A 21,614-nucleotide genomic window follows, 5' to 3' on the forward strand; every position below is an offset into this window, starting at 1 on the left:
AATCCATGATGGGAATAAAGCTTTTGGATTCTCTGGGCTCACCATGCTCCTTTATGTCATTCATGGTGGGTTGTCATTGATTAACTGTGCGACGTGTTGCATACTGATGAATGCTTTGAATAATTCGATCATTGCCGTGTTAACAGCTGGTAATGCTTTTTGCCAATAGGTTCCTTTTCCTTGGTAGTGGCCTATTTTGTGAAAGTCGGCTTCTTTGAGCTGGCAGATAAGCTCAAGTTCTCTGATGCAGGATGCGTTTAATTGCTGTCCATTCGATGTCGGCCATATGTGATCGTTTGTCAAGTTCTTCGGGATTGAAGATGCCAGTTTTTGCTCCGTAGCAGGCCAATTCTTCATATTGTTGAAGGAGATCATAAGGCCCGCTAGGTGTTGGGATGCCATTGAATTGGGTTTGGCCTGGATCTGTAGCAGTACTTCCTCGATCTGAGCTAGTAGCAGAAGATCCTTCTCCGAGGGAGTCCATGGACCTATTAAAGAGCAAACAAGTCGAGAAAGTGCGTCAGCTAAAAGATTATCTTTATCATTTATATGCTGAAATTGGATCTCCATGCCAAGTCCAGTAATGAAGTCAGTGAAAGTCACGCATCTGACTCGAGATTGTTTGTTTCGAGCGGATTTGTTAAAGAAGCTTATAATAGCTTGGCAATCGGTGCGGATCATTAATTCCGTTTTATCCAGATAATATATTTTGAAGCTATTAAGGCTATTCATTACGGCATGGATCTCGGCATCAATAGTGGATTACCTTACGATGGATTATCAAATGATTTTTGACCGTATGACAATTCTCATATTTTCTGGAGACAAACGGCTCAAAATGTCTAGTGCCAAATTAAGATCTCACTCCTCAAGTGATTGGAAGTCTAATGTACCTGATGAGTTGTACACGACCAAACTTAACCTATGTGGTAAGGAAAGTAAGTAGATACATGAGTAATTCTGGTGTTGAGCACTGGAAAGGAATAAAAAGAGTATTGAGGTACTCGAGGTATACTCGTGAATATGGACTGCACTATACAAGATATCCTGCTGTGATCGAAGGATACAACAATGCAAGTTGGATATTTGACATAAAAGACTCTAAATCTACATGTGGATATGTATTCACTCTGGGAGGTGCAGTCATTTCCTGAAAATCTTCTAAGCAAACGATAATAATCATATCCACGATGGAATCTGAGTTTGTAGCTCTTGACAAATGTGGTGAAGAGGCTAAATGGCTATGGCAATTCTTAGAAGATATTCCAACTTGAATAGCTAATAGGAAATGAGCCACATAGCTAATGAGCCACATAGGAAATGAGTAAGATACAGTTGGAGATCATAGCAAAGACAAAAAACAAGGTCATGCTAATATACCAACTTGAATAGCTAATGATGTTTCTCTTGAATAGCCAGTAAAGGTTCTTGTGATGAATAAATATAGAACCGAAAATATATGAAAAGTTGAACGTTCATTTACCTGCAAGATTTATTGCATAATCTCCGTGCGGTTGCTCCTCAACAAATCTAAAGTTGATATTTCCTATATCCTGAAGTCCTTTAAAAGTCCATTCTGGTGGAGGAAGTTGACACAACAACTTAATATACTGATATACAAACTCGATTACCTCCACAAACTGAGGAAGCATAAGAGGCAAAGTTAAGCAATCCATCTTACATGCCAGTTTTGTGGAAGAGGAGCAAAATCAGGAAAGTTGTTTAAGAACTACAAAGCAAAGATCATTCCTAGAAAATGGAATGTCTGGAGCTTTTATTAGCAAAGGAATATAGAATGCATTCACAGCAAAAATTTGCAAAATGATATTAGATAAAAGATAGACAAAAGGTTGTAACATGAACAAATAGAAACTCTCCTAGAACTAGAGATTAATTTTTATTTTGATAGAAGAAGTACAAAGATAGTCGACCCTAAATAAGAACCAACTAAACAAGAAACAATGATAGTTTTAAGTCACACTAAGAAAAATCTTAAAAATTGCAGAACAAATACAATCTAATGAAATAAATATTAAAAAAAGTAAAAAAAATGAAAAAATAAAATAAAATAAGCAGTGCACGTCACAATTTGATTAATCATATGGAAAAGAATGAAGTCAGGTTAAGACTTGAGCACACCATATACAAAATAAAGTTTATTTTGTGAAAGTGATGCAAATACAAAAAAGTAAAATATTTTGCTAAAATAATAAGTGATAAGCTAACTAAAAGAAATACGCTTTGATAATAAATACATCAGCCCAGTGAAGTATAGTATATCTAGACAAATTGTTGGTATGGTTATAAGACAATCAAAACTTGTTCTAAGAAAATTGTATATATGGTTATATTCCAAATTTTTTTGGGGGAAAAAAATCAAATGCTCGTGTCAAGAAGTTCAATGCTCAGACATGACAAAAGACGAAATCAAACCCCGAATACAACCTCTAGAATTTACAACTATTAAAAAATAAATTCTGAAGTTGCATCAGTACTGATGTAAATAAAGGTACAAGAAATCGGAGTGCATATAAGATTTATGCCTCCCTAATCAGCAATCACTTCATTAGGCTTACCTTCTCCAGACCTGAATTGGTGAGGTAGATGGACATGACAAAAACATAAGCAATGGAGGACCTGCTCATTCCTTTAGAAACGCCAGCTGATAATTGACAATCCTTTAGATTTCAGAAAATAAAGCAAGCTTCCCCTACCCTCTGAATAATTTTTCTCATTTGTAAGAAGCATGCGCCAGGTATTGAGCATAAAAGATAACATCAATTAAAAATTATAGCAGCAATATTTTGGGAATTTAACAAACTGCAAGATAGGGAATTATGAGTTGATAGACATTTAAAAATGGATCGCCAGAGAATAACAAGAGGGAAAAATCCATGGAAATTCTAGGAACTCTAGATCAACTAAATAATGAGTTGACCAATCACAGATAAAAATTGAAGAGGACCTTATAGGGTTTAAGGAAAAGCTTAAACCCTAAACCCTATGAAACTAAATAGATTAACAAAGTCCAATCATCTGTGCTTAAAACTCCCTGGCCATATTTTTTTTTTTTAAGGAGAAGGTCATTTCTTATAAAAAGAAAAACCATACTAGAAGGGGGCCTTAAACCTGACCTTCAAGTATAGCTTATTTACAACGACTCCAACCACTTACATTGATCTCCAGTACTACTCATTGGCATCATATAATAAACAGAATAAATCCACATGCACGAAAGAAATCCACCGAACACTACCAAAACCAACAACTAACAGCAAAACTGAGGAATTCAACAGCAACATCAGCTCAACAAAATCTCAATTTTCCTACACGCGATCTCGCATCAACAAATAGCAGCAACCCATAGCGGCAATTACACCAAATTCAGCAATTTAAGAAAGCAGCTCCAACTCACTTGCACCGAATAACAACAATTTACCACACCTAGCAAACATTCACAGCTTAAAATTTCTGCAATTAAAAGCTCCATCACCACCGAACTTAGCATAAAAAAAAACCATAGTAAAGCCAGTTACATATCCCAATATCCACAAGATAAAGCACTTCAAATATTACAGCAACTTGCCCTCCATCATAAAATTCCAAAAAATCAACAACACGGGATAATACCAATAAGGAGACGAAATACAACGAAATACTCCATAAAATACTCCCTCAGTAATAAGAAACACTAAGAAATCCACAGCCAATCACATTAATTCCTCCAAATCTTGCACATTACCAACTCACAAAAGAAAACTTGCCAAGCATATCTACTTAGCAACCCACAGCTATCTTTTATTTTAGCTATCTTTTATTTTCTATACACAGCAGCCTTGAAATAAATACATCATTCATCTCTCATAAACCTCCCATAGACCACATAACCTTTTTGAAAACTTCCAAACTGAAATACACAAGAACACTATCATATCCAAAAGTATTCCATAAAATATTCCAGCCTGACAGAAACACCAAATTCACAATAATCATTCAAGAATTTTGCTCTTTACAGCCACAGTTCAAGTTTCCAATCTTCATTCTAACCTGGTTTTGAAGAAAGTTGAATATATGGAAGGTCACTCCTATCCAAATTGCAAATTCCACGAAGCTCCTTATCAATCTCATGATTATAACATATTCTATCTGTATACAGATCAAGAGGAGCATTCAATCCATCATCCACAAGCGAAATAAACGCTTGGTTAGCAATATGATCAGCTGCTGCATTAGCCTCTCTATACACATGAGAAAACCATACTTGATACATACAAATAATACATTTAATTTTACGTATCAGATTACGCCATTCCCATGAAAAATAAGAAGCTGATAGAATTTTCAAAGCTATCAAAGAATCAGACTCCAGTCAAATCGGGAAGAATTATTTTTCTACACATAATTCCAAGCCTTTAAGGATTGCCATCAATTCTGCCCTAACATTCGACCCCCTTCCAATTAGTCCATCCTTTACCATCATAACATTACCACTATGATCTCTTATGATAACTCCAAAGGAAGATAGACCTGGATTCCCCTTCGAGCACCCATCCGTATCCAACTTGAACCAACCAACCTTTGGTTTCTTCCACGTCACCACTGAAATGGTATTAACAGTTCTTGGTTTCACCAGCAACCCCAAGTTTTGAGCCACCATAATAAAGCCCTTCCAATGCCCTGGTTTAATGATCCCCGCAGATGTACCAGAGATAATATACTGGTAAACATTCCAAATGATCTTTTTAGCTATCATTCTTATCCCACGATGCTTAGCATCATTTCGTGCACACTATAAAAACCAAATAATCAAAAATGGGATAGCCTCCCTAATATGACCAAGACCGACCACTTCTCCAATTTTCAAAAACCAAAAACCTATCAACACCAAACAATTGAGCAAAATACCTCCACACTTCTAATGCAATCGCTCCATGATAAAACAAATGATCCCAAGACTCCACAAAATCACAACAATAACATTTTGAAGCTAGATAAACCCCCCTCCTTTGCAGCACTTCATCCACAGGTAAACGTTTCCATAGAAAACACCAAACAAAAACAGAGATATTTGGGAAAATAAGCTTACTCCAGACTGCTCTCTAAACGGCTTGCTGTTGCCCAGCTCCAGCCTGTTGCTGGTCTTTCCAGGTACCCTTCCAAGCAGATTTCATAGTAAACTTTCCATCCAAAGATTGCTTCCATACTATACAATCCTTAACACCATTTTGTACAACCTCTTCCACATTTCCTGCCTCACTAGAAATTCCCCTAGGCAGAACAACCTCCTTAATTTCATCAACAATCTGTTCCGGCACACAACTTTGAAGCCCATTTACATTCCAGCCCAAATTACAAATAAAATCAACAATTCTACTATCCGGATTGCCAAATATTGGACACGAAAGGTAGAGAGGACCACTATCCAACCAATTATCATACCAGAAATAAATTTCTCTATTTCCAATAATCCAACCTATATTATTCTCTCCATAATTCCGTAACTTCACAAGCCGACGCCAACACGGGGAAGCTTTTCTTTTTAAAGGAACCACACATGGAGAAGCACCACCACAATATAACTTAAACGTAAAAATTACCCAAAAAGATTTTTGCTCCCTAAATCGAAACCAAAATTTCAAAGTTAACGTCATAGCAACATCCAAGAGCCTTCATATCCCCAATCCACCTTCCAATCTTGGTCTACAAATATCATCCCAACTAATCCAATGTGGCTTCTTGTTAGAGCCCAAAGAACCCCAAAAGAAATTGGCAAATATCATTTCTAATTGATGAAGAATGGATAAAGGAGGTAGCAAAACCTGCATTAAATAAAGAGGCACCGAACACGAAACACTTTGAATAAGCATGAGCCGACCTCCATGAGAAAGCCTAGAGAGGTTCCAACCAAGCAACCTTGCCCTCACTTTCTCTAAAAGAGGCTGAAAATAAATTGCCTTTCGATTACCAGAGCATATAGGCACACCCAAATACATGATCAGAGCAGTACCTTCCTTAAAACCTGTAATACTTGCAATCTGACCCCTTCTATTAATAGAAATCGATTTTGAAGGATAAAAAAGAACTCTTGGCAGCATTTATAGATTGGCCCGAAGAAGCCATGTAAAAATCCAAAAACTCTCGAATCCTTTTAGCACAATTTATCGAGCCATTCATCAAAATTATAACATCATCCGCATAAGCTAAATGAGAAATCCTCATAGTACATCCAGATTCAAAAAACATTTGAGGATATTTAGGGAGCGTTTGGTTCTTTCCTAGGAATAGGAATCGGAATGGGAATCATTGTAGTGTGGAATGGAAATGGGTATGAGCATTAATATCACTCTTAAAAGCAATATTTTGTTAGTTGCATATTTTCTATCGGAATAAATCAAAATTTCCTTTTTTACCCTTAAAGGAAAATAAGAGAAAAAATTAGATGTGAGAGAAAGATGAATGTGAGAGAAAAATATGATGAAAGAGAAAGTGTGATGACAAAAAAATGAAGAGAGAGAAAGTATGATGAGAGAAAAGAGAGTGTGATAGGAGAGAGCATGATGAGAGAAGATGAGAGAGAAAATATGATGTGAGAGAAAGTATGATGGGGAGGATGAAGAGAGAGAAAATATAATGAGAAAAAAATAAGAAGAGAGAGTGTGATGAGAGAGATTGAGGAGAGAGAAAGTATGGTGAGAGAGAAAGTATGATGAGAAAGAAAGTATGGTGAGAGAGAAAGTATGATGAGAGAGAAAGTGAAAGAGAACAATGTGTTGAAAGTGTGATGAGAAAAAAAAATATGTGATGGGAGAGATTGAGGAGAGAAAATATTATGAGAAAAAAAAAGGAAGAGAATGCGATGGAAGAGATTGAGGAGAGAGAAAATATGATAAGAGAGAAAATGTAATGAGAAAAAAAAAAAAAGGAAAGAGAGTGTGATAGGAGAGATAAAGGAGAGAGAAAGTGTGTGAAAATATGATGAGAGAGAAAATATGATGAGAGAGAACAAGGAGAGAGAAGTGATATGAAAGAAAAAATAAATAAATATATTTTGATATTTGATATTAAGGGAGAAAATTTTAGTTTTAGGTCAAGGGCATTTTTAGAATAAAGGAATATTTTGATTGATGAAAATAAGGTAATGGCTCATTGAAGGGGAGGTACATGGGAATGAGTTATTACCCAATTTCAAGGATTCATTCCCTTATTTGTATTCCTATTCCTATAATCCAAACATTAACAATGGCAATCAATGATTCTCATTCTCATTCCCCACTCCTATTCCCCTAAACCAAACGCCCCCTTAACAAATAAGTCATCCAAACCTCTGGATAGAAATTCTGTCATTATAATAAAAAAGTAAAGGAGATATAGGATCACCTTGTCTTAACCCCCTTTTTGAATGAAAGAAACCAGATAACTGTAATTCTCACCGAAAACCAGCAATCACTAATGCATCTCTTGATCATATCAATAACCTTGTCAGAAAAACCAAAAGCAACCATAACTCTAAACAAAACTCCATTGGATTCTATCATATGCCTTAGCCATATCCAATTTCAAAATTAAGTTCCCTCCTCTAATATGATAGTTCAACTTATAATTGAATTCTTATGCTAACAAAATATTATCAGAAATTAATCTTCCAACCACAAAACCACTCTGTGATGGAGATATAATTTTATCCAACATCAAGCTCAGCCTGTTTGCCAACGATTTAGATACAATTTTATTAGAAACATTACATAAACTAATTGGTCTAAACTCTTGCCAACACTGCACATTGTCAACTTTAGGAATAAGCACTATTGTAGTTGCTGCCATGCCTTTAGGGAGCGAACCCCCTCGAAAAAATTCTAAACAGCTTGGTATAGATCCTCCTTTATAATTTCCCAACAGGCCACATAAAAAGCTTCAGAAAAACCATCCGGACCAGCTGCGCTGTCTTAATTTATCTGTCATACCACTCGTTTCAGCTCCTCAATAGATGGTAATGCTGACAAGGCTTAATTCTCTTCCAAACTCACTAACTGTGGTATGATGTCCATACCTACAGAATCACACTCGAAGTCCTCCCCTGTTAATAGGTCTTCAAAAAAATGAACTCCAGAAATCTGGATAAGATTATTATCCTCCAAACAAACTCCATCCCAAATCCTGAATATTCGGCTTGTCATCCTCCTTTTCCGTACCAAATTATGGAAGAATTTAGTATTCCTTTCACCTTCTCCGAACCATTTCACCGCGGCTTTTTGTTTCCAAAACATTTCTTCCATATCTAATATATGAAACAAAGAAGCTTGACATTTAGCCATATAAATTTTATTCTCTATTGTTGGAGAGCGATCAAAAGCCTTTTCTGCCAACTCAAAATTCTCTTCAGCCTTCTTTACATTCTCAAAAATATTACCAAATACCTCCACATTCCACCATTTCAAATGTGCCTTCAACCTTTTAAGCTTAAATTGAAATTTCTGAAGTCCAGAACCTGAACACGGTAACATCCAATTCAATCATACTGTAAGAGGAAAACTATGGTGTTTAATCCACATTTTTTGAAACCTGAATGAAGCCCTTGGCATAATAAAGCTAGGGAAAGAGATATACAAAGGGCAGTGATCTGATGCTGCCCTACTCAAATGTTCCACCCTTACCATATGTTTTTGTTCTCACCAATTTGTTGATACCAAAACCCTGTCCAACCTCTTCCATACTTTGCCATTTGTCCACATGAATCTATCACCCACAAATCCAGCATCTAGAAGTCCAGCAAACATAATAAATTTATTAAATTCATTTGTGGCGCCAGGCTTAGCAAGAGACCCTGCCGAATGCTCAATAATATCTGATATTACATTAAAATCTCCACCTACTAGCCAAAACTCATCCATTTCCGGTTTAATAGCCAGAACATCATCCCATAATTTCCTTCTTTCAGCTCTATCACACTTCGCATATACCACAGTTACCAATATAGATATAGGAAAATTAGGAGAGCAAATTCTAAGATGCAAAAACTGATCATTATCCATCAGCACATTATAGATTATTGAATAATCATACAAAAACCAAATCTTACCAGAACAATTAGAAATAGCACCATCAAAACCCAATCTTCTAGTAATGAAATTAGCATTAAGTGGAATAAATGGTTCCAAAATTCCCATAAAATTAATATGATGAACCTTCTTCAAGTAAAGTAATCTCCTAAGAGAAGCATTATTCCCTATCCCCCTTATATTCCATATTAGGCCAGACATTTAGGAATTAGAGGAAGGAGCTTTAGGTACCTGAGCTTTACATCTAGTAACCATTCGACTAACTCCAGGGTACGTACATTGTAGAAGTTTTCCAAAGAGGGTCTTTCACATAAGAAGCCAGCGGGAAAGATGAAGACCTCTGTGAATCCACTGCCTCTCCATAATCAGACTCATCATCATCCTCAAATGACTTAGAAATATCATTCTTTTCAACTTCATCCTTCAAATTCACCCCAGCCATATCAGAGGCAATATAAGCTGCATTATAATCTTCAGCCCTGAAAATAGAATTATCATCCATTTCCTGCAAACTTGCCAAACCAGTTGGACTAGCTAGAGCAACCACATCCCCCTGCTGAAACCTTCTGCCCTGGATTTATTACAATCTGACCCTTTCCATATGAAACCTGTGCAGCCAATTTAGGACCTGTAGTCTCCTTCAGAATTGCCATCTTCTGATTTTGAACTAAAGAACTACCTCGATTGACTTGTACAACCTGTTAACATGCCTCCTTTTCTGAATAACCAACAACAGTTTTACCCTTATCCCTCCTTATTCCAGCCTTTAATGTATTGACCTGATTAACAGCAGGAACCGGATCTAAAACAGCAACCAAATGAGCATCTAGCTCATCTAACTCTTGTTCCTCAACTTCCAAAATTTTCTCTGCCAATTCATGTTTCCCCTCTAATTCACCCATGTCCCCTCTACATCCAGAGTTCACATCAGCCACTGCATGCTCAACCACCTTCTCAGCACTTCCTTTTTTTTCCTCCTCCAAATCAGCCAAACAATTAAAACAGTTTCCTTGGGCTTTAACTAACTTAGACTTAGTAGCTTGTTCTTTTGAAATACTTTCTTTTGTATCCAAACTTGCTTTTCAACCCTCTGAACATTACCATCCAGTGCCTCAATAGGGAACTCAGAATCCACCTTTTCTGTAAAAACTTCATTCCTTTTGTTTAACTTCTCCCTTAGATCCTCACCACCAGATTTAGGTCCCAATGCCGGACCCCACCCTGCTGATTTCCCATTATTTCCATTAGCATAACATTCCTCAACCGAATGGGCCAGATGCAAACACTGAACACAATAACTTGGATGCTTCTCAAATTCCACTCTTTGTAATCTCTTTTCCTCACCTATACCAATCCAGAAGTCTTCGATCTTTGGTTTTAGCAAATCAATTTCCACACACACCCTTGCTACAGAAAGTCTCGAGCAGTCTGCTGTAGCTTCATCAATTTTAATGGGCTTCCCTATGATGCTGGCAGCAAAAAAAAGCGTAGCCTTGCTGAACATATGAATTGGAAGATCTAGAAAGCGTATCCACACTGGAACTACAGAAGATTCAGCAGTATATGAGAAATATGGCGTCCATTTGAAGATTCTCAAAGGCACACCTCCAATAAACCACACTCCTCTAATCCATACCCAAGCCATGTCCTCACTCGATATGAGGTGCATAAAAACATAACCAGATCTAAGAAATCGGATATTGAAAAAGCTAGAAAGACCAAGATTTCGAAAAGCTTGAAGAACCACCGCATAAGGACGAGATCCAGAGAATTTTCCAATCAAAGAAAACTCAAATGGTTTGGCCAGCGATGAAACTTCTTCTTTCGTATAGAAAATACCTGGCTTATTATTATAGATGATCGCAGGATTGAAATCCTCTCCAACGCCCTCAAAGTTCTTCTTAGAAGCACAGGGGGAGAGTGGTCTCAACGCCGCTGCATACGATGCCCTAGAAGGTACCTTATCCGCCTCGTACAGAGGTTTAGGAATCGCGTTTTCTGGATCTACCCTCACCGCAACAGAAGTTTGACGAGATGTAGATAGAAGAGGGAAGTGGGAAGGATATGTAGCCGACGGCATGTTAATATCTCATTAATCATTATAGTGGCGACATTTTTCAAATATCTCACCACACATGGGATTAGATACACCCTTTCCAAATATCTCATCACATGTAGGATTTGATCTAATTAGATACCAATTTTAACTATCAACTTAACCTTGATGAGGAAATTGAACCATCAGTGATTGAGTCCAGAATTACTCAAAATGCTTAAGCCATGTTAATATTAAACCAATAGCCTAAACTCAAATTCTTGTTATTAATCTACACACTCTAGGTAGGACTTAATTATCGGCTATCACATTTGCTTATGCTTTAAATTCCATAAAGGAGTAGGTGAGTAGCCATAGGAGTCTAATTAGGTTGTATCGTGTGACATAAGAGTCTAGCGTTTGGACTTTATAGATTCAAATTATTCCTTGCATTGTTTGGAAGTAAGAGTACCTTCAATATCATTTCATGCTTCATGATTGAGTTAGATTTTTGAAAATATAATTATTAGTGGCTCCAAGCATGAGTTATATTTGTGCTCTTGTAAGAATTATAAGAATCTACTTTTGCTATTTCAAATGGTTTTCGCTTTCCTTCTCTAGGACAAGGAGAAATTTAGAAAATTACAAGGGGAAAAGAAAGCATGTGACATTACCTTTTTGACTTTTCTATAATAAAATTATTTTTGATACTAAGTATGACTAATCTTACCTAAAAAAAGAAAAACTATTTATTTAGTTTGATTAGCACTTATTTTTTAAGAAAATTACTTCTATACAATTTCACTTGGAAAAAGTAGATGAGCAAACAAACATGCAAAATTAAATACACCTAATAAATTTGGATAAACACTCTTTTGTGGTTTGAGAATAAATCACTAACAATCAAGATTCTCACTCTAAAATACAGTTGGCACTTTTTTTTGGAACGAGTAATCTATTATATCATAAATAAATAAATTACTTGTACCTGCTGGAGGATATCATAATCCTAAAATACTGGGACTAATTGCAAAAGACATATATATCTAATAACGCCAATTATCTTTAACACTCCCCTCTTTAAGATGAGCATAAATAAAATATTAAATTTATTTCATTAACTTGTAAGTTAAACATAAATAAAAGGGTTAATCTATTGAATCAGAAATGGTAATTGCATGTATATAGACGACTCAATTAAAAAACCTAATCATAAAATACTAATGTGGGATTAAATCCACAACACCTATTCCTAACACATCCAATTAATATTTTCTAATGTTACAAGCAGACGGAATAAATCCCATGTTATGAATTCAGAAGTAGATAAGAGAGAGATTATAGATAAAAGGGAGACCGAAAGGGAAGTAAAAAAATCTTGAATCCTACTTATTGATTTTGGCGGTAATACATTTGACAATTAGTATTGTCCACGTCAACAGAATTCTTGAGAAATGTCTATTTAGTTTTTTTAATTAAAATATGGCCAAATAATAATTCCAAACTATTACTTTACCTTATAACATATTTTGTTTGGTAGGTTTGCATTAAATAGTTCGTAATATATAGGTTGCATGGTAGCCAAATAATAGAGTTGATGGGATATAGTGGTTGCTTCCCAAGCTTGTGTTTGTTGTATTCTGTTAGTATTAGAAGAATGATAATTTTGTCTATGCAGTTGATGTACTGATTGTTTTGTTTGGTTTTGAGAATTATTCTTCTCCTCATACAGATCAACTGTAGTTCTTATCAATAAATGGCGTGTAATTTTTTTTAGTTTAGATAATTTACTTGTCACTTATATTTAATTACAAATTTTGATACATTCTGATGGCTTATAAGTCATTTACCTGACATGTATTATGGTGTTTTTTAGTATGCCAACTATGTGACCAAGCATGGGGGCTCAGCAGATGTTCATACTACAAGTGAATATGCAGTTTATCACTTTGAAATTAGTCATGAATATTTGAAAGGTGCCTTGAAAAGGTAATAATGCAATGTTTTATGCATCTTAGAGGCAATGGATTTTTCTTTCTCAAACTTATATGTGAATTTAGAGCATTTTTTAATGCCTCTTGTAGATTTAGTCAGTTCATTCTATCACCGTTGATGAAGATAGAGGCAATGGAATGTGAAATCTTGGCTGTTGATTCAGGTTGTTTAATGATAGCTTTAATTTCACCACCAATATTTCAATATTGAATGCTTAATAACCTGAGGTCGTTAATTTCTAAATTCTTCCTTTTATGTTGTGCTGTGAAAAAACTAATGTTTTGTAGAGTTTATGCAAGTACTACGCCATGATGGTTGTCGTTTAGAACAGTTTTGTTGTCATATATCTACCCCTGATCATCCTTTCAACAGATTCTTTTGAGGTATATTTTGTGTAAAATCTAACTTAATTTTTTGTACCATTTTTATAACTATCAATTATTTATAAGCAACTCTTATCACGCGAGCATCAGGAAACTAGTTGTAATAGGAGGAGGTGAGGTTGCTAGACTATGTGTGCATGTTATTCAATATTATTTCTCATTGCTTTTTAATAATAGTTGTCTTTTCGTTTACCATCATCGTGCAGAGACTTTAGACATGTTAGAGGTTTGGGTACTCAATCTCTTTAGTAATATCAAAGCAGACCCTTCATTAAGAGAGCAGATCTCCTAGTCCCTTTTTTTGTGGACCAGGGGATGGACCACTCATAATTGCGATCGAATCGTGGTCGCAATCCGGCCGCAATTGGTTGCAATCCCTTCCTGGGTTCATTGCCCCCTCCAAGTTATAGTTTAGTTCGGAGTGGGCGGCCGGAGGCCGCCCGGAGGGCACCAGTGGTGGACAAGTGGCCAGGCTGCTAAGCGCCGAGCGGAGGTGGCCTCTGGACGGCTTCCGACCGTCCGCTCCGAACCAAACTATAACGTGGAGGGGATGGAAGGGATCACAACCAATTGCAACCGCCACGATCCGACCACAATTATGAGTGGTTCATCCCCTAATCCACAAAAAAAGGACCAGGAGAACTGTTCTCCTTCATTAAGGGTCATTTATAAGACGGATGTTTCACCTATTTGGAAAAAGGGGGAGTTCTGTAGATTAGAGGCAGTGGATGATTTTCATCTTATAGAGTTGGCTTGGACCCTTCTTGTCTTCACCGTGAATATCTGAAGAAGCCAGAATATTATCTAACACATCTATTGGGCCATGGTTAGTACATATCTATAAATTTTATTATCAGATAGTACTAACCATGGCCCAATAGACATGCTACATAATATTCTGGCTTCTTCAGATATTCACGGTGAAGACAAGAAGGGTCCAAGCCAAGTCTATAAGATGAAAATCATCCACTACCTCTAATCTATAGAACTTCCCCCTTTTCCAAATAGATGAAACATCCGTCTTATAAATGGCCCTTAATGAAGGACCTGCTTTGATATACCCAATCCTCTAACATGTCTAAAGTCTCTGCACAATAATGGTAAATGAAAAGACAATAACTATTATTAAAAATCAATGAGAAATAATATTGAATACCATGTACACATAGTCCAACAACCTCACCTCCTCCTATTACAACTAGTTTCATGATGCTCGCGTGATAAGAGTTGCTTAGAAATAATTGATAGTTATCAAAATGGTACAAAAAATTAAGTTGGATTTTACACAAAATATACCTCAACAGAATCTGTTGAAAGGATGATCAGGGGTAGATATATGACAACAAAACTATTCTAAACAACAACCATCATGGCGTAGTACTTGCATAAACTCTACAAAACATTAGTTTATTCACAGCACAACATAAAGGCAAGAATTTAGAAATTAACGACCTCAGGTTATTAAGCATTCAATATTGAAATATTGGTGGTGAAATTAAAGCTATCATTAAACAACCTGAATCAACAGCCAAGATTTCTCATTCCATTGTCTCTATCTTCATCAACGGTGATAGAATGAACTGACTAAATCTACAAGAGGCATTAAAAAATGCTCTAAATTCACATATAAGTTTGAGAAAGAAAAATCCATTGCCTCTAAGATGCATAAAACATTGCACTATTACCTTTTCAAGGCACCTTTCAAATATTCATGACTAATTTCAAAGTGATAAACTACATATTCACTTGTAGTATGAACATCTGCTGAGCCCCCATGCTTGGTCACATAGTTGGCATACTAAGAAACACCACAATACATGTCAGGTAAATGACTTATAAGCCATCCGAATGTATCAAAATTTGTAATTAAATATAAGTGACAAGTAAATTATCCAAACTAAAAAAAATTACGCGTTATTTATTGATAAGAACTACAGTTGATCTATACGAGGAGAAAAATAATTCTCAAAACCAAACAAAACAACCAATACATCAACTGCATAGACAAAACTATCATTCTTCTAATACTAACAGAAAACAACAAACACAAGCTTGTGAAGCAACCACTATATCCCACCAAATCTATTATTTGGCTACCATGGAACCTATATATTACGAACTATTTGATACAAACCTACCAAACAAAATATGTCATAAGGTAAAGCAATAGTTTGGAATTATTATTTAGTCATATTTTAATTAAAAAAACTAAATAGACATTTCTCAGGAATTCTATTGATGTGGAAAATCCTAATTGTCAAATGTATTACCGCCAAAATCAATAAGTAGGATTCAAGATTTTTTTACTTCCCTTTCGGTCTCCCTTTTATCTAAAGTCTCTCTCTTATCTACTTCTGAATTCATAACAAGGGATTTATCCAGTCTGCTTGTAACATTAGAAAATATTAATTGGATGTGTTAGGAATAGGTGTTGTGGATTTAATCCCGCATTAGTATTTTAGGATTAGGATTTTTAATTGAGTCGTATATATACATGCAATTATCTTTTCTGATGCAATAGATTAACCCTTTTATCTATGTTTAACTTACAAGTTAATGAAATAAATTTAATATTTTATTTATGCTCATCTTAAGGAGGAAAGTGTTAAAGATAATAGGCATTATTAGATATATATATATATATATATATATGTCTTTTTCAATTAGTCTCAGTATTTTAGGATTAGGATATCCTCCAGCAGGTACAAGTAATTTATTTATTTATGATATAATAGATTGCTCGTTCCAAAAAAAGTATCAACTGTATTTTAGAGTGAGAATCTTGATTGTTAGTGATTTATTCTCAAACCACAAAAGAGTGTTTATCCAAAATTATTAGATGTATTTAATTTTGCATGTTTGTTTGCTCATCTACTTTTTCCAAGTGAAATTATATGGAAGTAATTTTCTCAAAAAAATAAGTGTTAATCAAACTAAATAAATAGTTTATCTAATTTTTAGGTAAGATTAGTCATCCTTAGTATCAAAAATATTTTTATTATAGAAAAGTTATAAAGGTAATGTCACATGCCTTTTTTCCCCTTGTAATTTTCTAAATTTCTCCTTTTCCTAGAGAAGGAAAGCGAAAATCATTTGAACAAGCAAAAGTAAATTCTTATAATTCTTACAAGAGCACAAATATAACTCATGCTTGGAGCCACTAATAATTATATTTTCAAAAATCTAACTCAATCATGAAGCATGAAATGATATTGAAGGTACTCTTACTTCCAAACAATGCAAGGAATAATTTGAATCTATAAAGTCCAAACGCTAGACCCTTATGTCACATGATACAACCTAATTAGACTCCTAAGGCTACTCACCTACTCCTTTATGGAATTTAAAGCATAAGCAAATGTGATAGCCTAATTAAGTCCTACATAGAGCGTATAGATTAATAACAAGAATTTGAGTTTAGGCTAGTAGTTTAATATTAACATGGCTTAAGCATTTTGAATAATTCTGAACTCAATCACTGATGGTTCAATTTCCTCATCAAGGTTAAGTTGATAGTTAAAATTGGTATCTAACTAGACCAAATCCTACATGTGATGAGATATTTGGAAAGGGTGTATCTAATCCCAAGTGTGGTGAGATATTTGGAAAATGTCACCACTATAATGGGAGACCCAACCTTAAGAGAGCTTTAACAATCTATTTAGTTTCATATGGCCAGGGAGTTTTAAGCATAGATGATTGGACTTAGTTAACTTTATTTAGTCATTTTGAGCCAATTATTAGATTTGATAAGGTGTGCATTTTTTCTTATTTAATTGGGTCACTATATAAGTAAATTTCTGAGAATATTATAAAAGAAAACGAATTTTAAATCTCAAGGCGATTAATAATTCAATTCTAATGTGCTTTCAATTAGTCTTTTCTCTTGATTTTAGGTGAGAGGAGTCATCATTCTTGTAGTTATGACAGAATTTACTTTGTTGTATTGTAGTTGTAAAGCCATGTAATTAACTAGTGATGTATATTTAATTGATTTAGAAGTCCCAACACATACTCCCCTAATTTAATTGATCAAGTAAATATAAAGATGTGTAGATTATACTTAAGTGGTGCAAAGGCCCATAGATATTGTTGGTCTACCAACCTTCAACCTGGGTTTAGGAGAACATAAAACAACAGCAGGTGTCATCATCTATTTCTCTTCTCTAGACCTTACAACTTTCCCAATCTAGTGTCAGGTCAACAACCTATCTTCTAGTATAAAATTCAGCAACGAGAATTTGTTAGATAAATATGAGTAACTCAAGTCTTTATGCCTCAATTAAAATCATATGTACCAAAAAGAAATTGTAAGGTTTATTAATAATGTAAGATGTACAGACCTCATTTTCATCTGGAAATTCTTTGCTTCCCAAAAAAAAGCATGTGCTCTGCAAATCAAGAATCACTAGTGTTCCAATAATTTATAAGAATAAAAAAATTAACTTAGACATTCAATCTCACCTTCAATTTAAGAATAAACCACCATTCTAATGGATAATAGCCTTAGCATTGAACCAAGAGAGACTAAAAGCAGCCACAAAAGCCACATTACCTCTAGAAAAGTATGTCATTGATGGGATTCACAATGGTTAGATCTATTTTCATCCAAGACAAATTTCCTTAGATTCCTAGAGGGTTCCTTTCATAAAGGATCTTCCAACTAGTTAAATTGTAGTTGTTGCGGATAAGAAACCTAGCATGATTATAAAGTACTAGCACAGAATTATTTCAGTTTAGCTAAGCAAGAATAGACAAAATTATGTGAACAAGATAATCAGATCAACAAATACTCTCAAAAATTAATATAAATAAACAACTAACCCAGATGATAATTATCAAGAGATCAAGATGAAAAGCTAACACAAAAAAGTAAGAAAAAGATAAGAAAGTTATCAGCAAATTTGAAATGAAAATGGGTTGGTATATCAAAGCAGAAGCTGGGTTAATTTCAGTATTCAACTATTAATTCTTAGGTATGCACCAGTTCGTTATAGTTTCAGATTCCCAACTGTAAAAGAAACAACATCAAACATAACAAACTAAAAATGAACAGCCATGCATGGAGCTTCTAATAGCTTTAGGAAGTCCAATGTGTTGTTGGAGCTGGCTTTAGTCATGTCAAGTCTCATACAGACAAATCCAACTAAGCAAGCTATATTTGCAATGCATATATGAACTGCCACCTTCAAACCTAGGTAAGTTATTTAATGGATGTAATTATATATCGTAAAACCAAGGTAAATTAAAATTTTGAAAAGCATTACTTTCCAATTTGAAAACATCATCGGTTGTCCTCCTAATCTAAAGATATTAGAATGGCAAACTATTAGTTTTTCATATCACACTCATTGCGACAGTGTATCACCTTGACATGGTTATGGATAGGAGTTGTGACAAGTCAAGTAACAGAGAAAAGCAAACTATGCATAACTCACAAGTAGATTGATAGGGCATGTTTTAACATTAAATCATTAAGAATTTAAACATAAAAATAAGTACCAAATAACATTTTTAAAACATAAAATAAGAAATTAGGTAATGGGCATTTAATCAACATTTCAATTTCCATAAAGTGAGGAAGGACGATGAAACCTAATAAATGGGCGAGTCCCAGAGCATTGTATGGGTCAGAAAAAGCTACCCATTCCTACACGCTGCAGCCTGGAAGTAGCACAATTGATGATTAGCAAAGTTACCAAGAGAACAATGCGTCCATGAAATTAAATATATCGTAAGCGACCGACTACAGCAAGTGTTATCAACGGCTCACCTTCTTGGAGCGGTGAAGAGTGTTCCCCTCCGAGTCTCTGTCGTCCTCCTCCTCCAAAGAGGAGGAGTCCGCATCAGGACCGACCTCTTTGTCGTCCTCCTCCGCTGCAGAGGAGTCCTCGTCAGGACCGTCCTCTGCAGAGGAGTCCTCGTCAGGACCGACCTCTCTGTCGTCCTCCTCCTCTGCCAAGGAGTCCTCGTCAGGACCGTCCTCTGCAGAGGAGTCCTCGTCAGGACCGTCCTCTGCAGAGGAGTCCTCGTCAGGACCGTCCTCTGCAGAGGAGTCCTCGTCAGGACCGTCCTCTGCCGGCGCCCTTATCGTCTCCGCCTTCAACCATCTCGTCCACGAGTACGCGCGGTGCGAGGGTCCAGATCTGGCATCGGGTGGCCGCGGCTTTTTTTTCCCCTGAACAGCCGGCGAAGGTCCAGATCTGGCATCAGGTGGCCGCGACTCCACTTCCACAAAGACTGGCAGTGCGGCAAAAGTAAGGAGTCAGGAGTTTCATCGTTGCAGCTCGGGGAACTCAGAAAACAGGAGGATTCAAATGGCTAACTCACTCTTGAAACTCTGGCACCAACGATGTAAGCTAGGGCACGGGAGGAGATAACATCTCCCCCTCGATCGGCGGCGTCACAGATCTAGCCTTCAGCATGGAGGCGGCGTTGACAAGGAGACGATCGCAGACGCAATGCACAGAGGTACGACAATAGGAGATCGAAGCTAGGGCACGGATCTCGCCTCTTGGCCAAAAATCTGCCCGCGAGAGGATCAGCGAGTCGGGGAGGACAATGACCGGACGAACTCGACGATCTGAGGAGGAGAAGGTAGCTCGGCTGGTGGTGGATCGAACCCTGCCGGCGAAGCAGGGCGGTGACACCAAGGCGATTGAGAAACGTGGCATCGAATTGGTGGCATGACGAGATTGTGAGATGGGAAGATGATGAAAAAGGGGGAAACGAGATCGGAAAAGGAAGAAGAATACTGAGAGGGTAATATAGTTTATTATTATTATTATTATTATTATTATTATTAATTTAATTTATTTAATAAAATTATTCATATAATTAAACAAGAGGTAATATAGTAAATGTCAAATTAGATTATATCATTATTTAGTTGAATCAAACAATATTAAGATTATATTTTATTCCCCATAATATTGGTTATGTGATTACCTTGAACCACCCTAACCCTCTGTTTGGGAGGAGATGAGTAAAGGGGAGGGAAAGGTAAACATGGGTAAAATGAATTTTTACCCTTATTTGGGAGAGAGTGAGCTATGAAGGGGAAGGGGAGAGAAGGATAAAGCTTCCCCTTGCATGTTCGGGAATAAGCGAAATTCCTTACACCCCAAATTGGTGTGTAAGGAAGGGTAAGGAAAAATTATTACAATTATATCCTTATTTATTTTTTCACATGCAGATTTATTAAAAAAATAAGAGGATATTTTTGTAAATTTGTATATTTAACCTTCATTCCATCCCTTTCCTCTCACATAAACTTTCCTTCCCTTCCAAACAATGGTAAGATAAATATATTACTTTCCCTTCCTTTCCCTCCCTTCCCCTTCCATCCCCTTCCATTAATGAACCTTACCTCACCCCATCCAAACAGAGGCTAAGGGTACATTTGGTTGGAGGTTATCCTTGATAGCCTTGGTTATCCATCCAAGGTTATCAATGAAAACTCTGTTTGGTTTAGGTAATCAATGATTCCCGAGTAATATTCCATGCCTGACACGTTAGCAAAAGGGTCATGCAATCCGGAATCAGAAAAACCTCAGAAAACTAAGATTTTTCTTGATTCCGGGGTTAACGATTTTTTTTTACCAAAAGTTACCTCCGATAAAAAAATGTAAAAATATTAAAAAAAAATGTAAAAAAAATAAAAATATTAAAAATAAAATAAATAAATTAATTAAAAATAAAAATTTTAAAAAATAAATAAATAATTATTTAAAAATTTTAAAAATTTTAAAAAAAAATTTAAAAATGTACAAAATATAAAAAATGTAAAAAAGTAAAAAACGTAAAAAAATATTAAAAAAATAGAAAAACATTAAAAGAATAAAAAAACACATAAAAATGTAAAAAAATATACAAGGAAAAGAAAAAGTAAAAAAAGATTAAAATAAATAAATAATAATAATAATAATATGTATAGTTGGTTTTGTAACTAAGGGTAATACAGTAAAATATTAAATTAGGATATTCATTAAAACCTGGTAATCACATAACCAAGGTTATACATGATAACTTAAACAAACACCCCTATCTTCAATCATTAAAGCTCTAAATGATCACTAGGGGGCCGCTAAAGTAGTGGATCTACCTTTTTTATTAAAGCTCTAAATGATATTTTTTTTTAAGATT

At 35.5% G+C, this 21,614-nt stretch overlaps 1 protein-coding gene across 1 annotated transcript; it reads right to left on the minus strand.

Moving 5' to 3' along the window:
• Positions 1-170: 170 nt before the first annotated feature.
• On the minus strand, positions 171-17,804 carry LOC122055898. The gene is made up of 3 exons (XM_042617579.1): positions 9,288-17,804; positions 1,484-2,717; positions 171-488 (listed from the first exon to the last, which is right to left on the minus strand). The coding sequence occupies exon 1, from the start codon at positions 11,134-11,136 to the stop codon at positions 10,078-10,080; it is 1,059 nt and encodes a 352-aa protein (XP_042473513.1). The 5' UTR covers positions 11,137-17,804; the 3' UTR covers positions 171-488; positions 1,484-2,717; positions 9,288-10,077.
• Positions 17,805-21,614: the final 3,810 nt, after the last annotated feature.

This window comes from Zingiber officinale, chromosome 3B (genome assembly GCF_018446385.1).
Source record: "Zingiber officinale cultivar Zhangliang chromosome 3B, Zo_v1.1, whole genome shotgun sequence".
In the NCBI taxonomy this organism is placed as follows: Eukaryota; Viridiplantae; Streptophyta; class Magnoliopsida; order Zingiberales; family Zingiberaceae; genus Zingiber; species Zingiber officinale.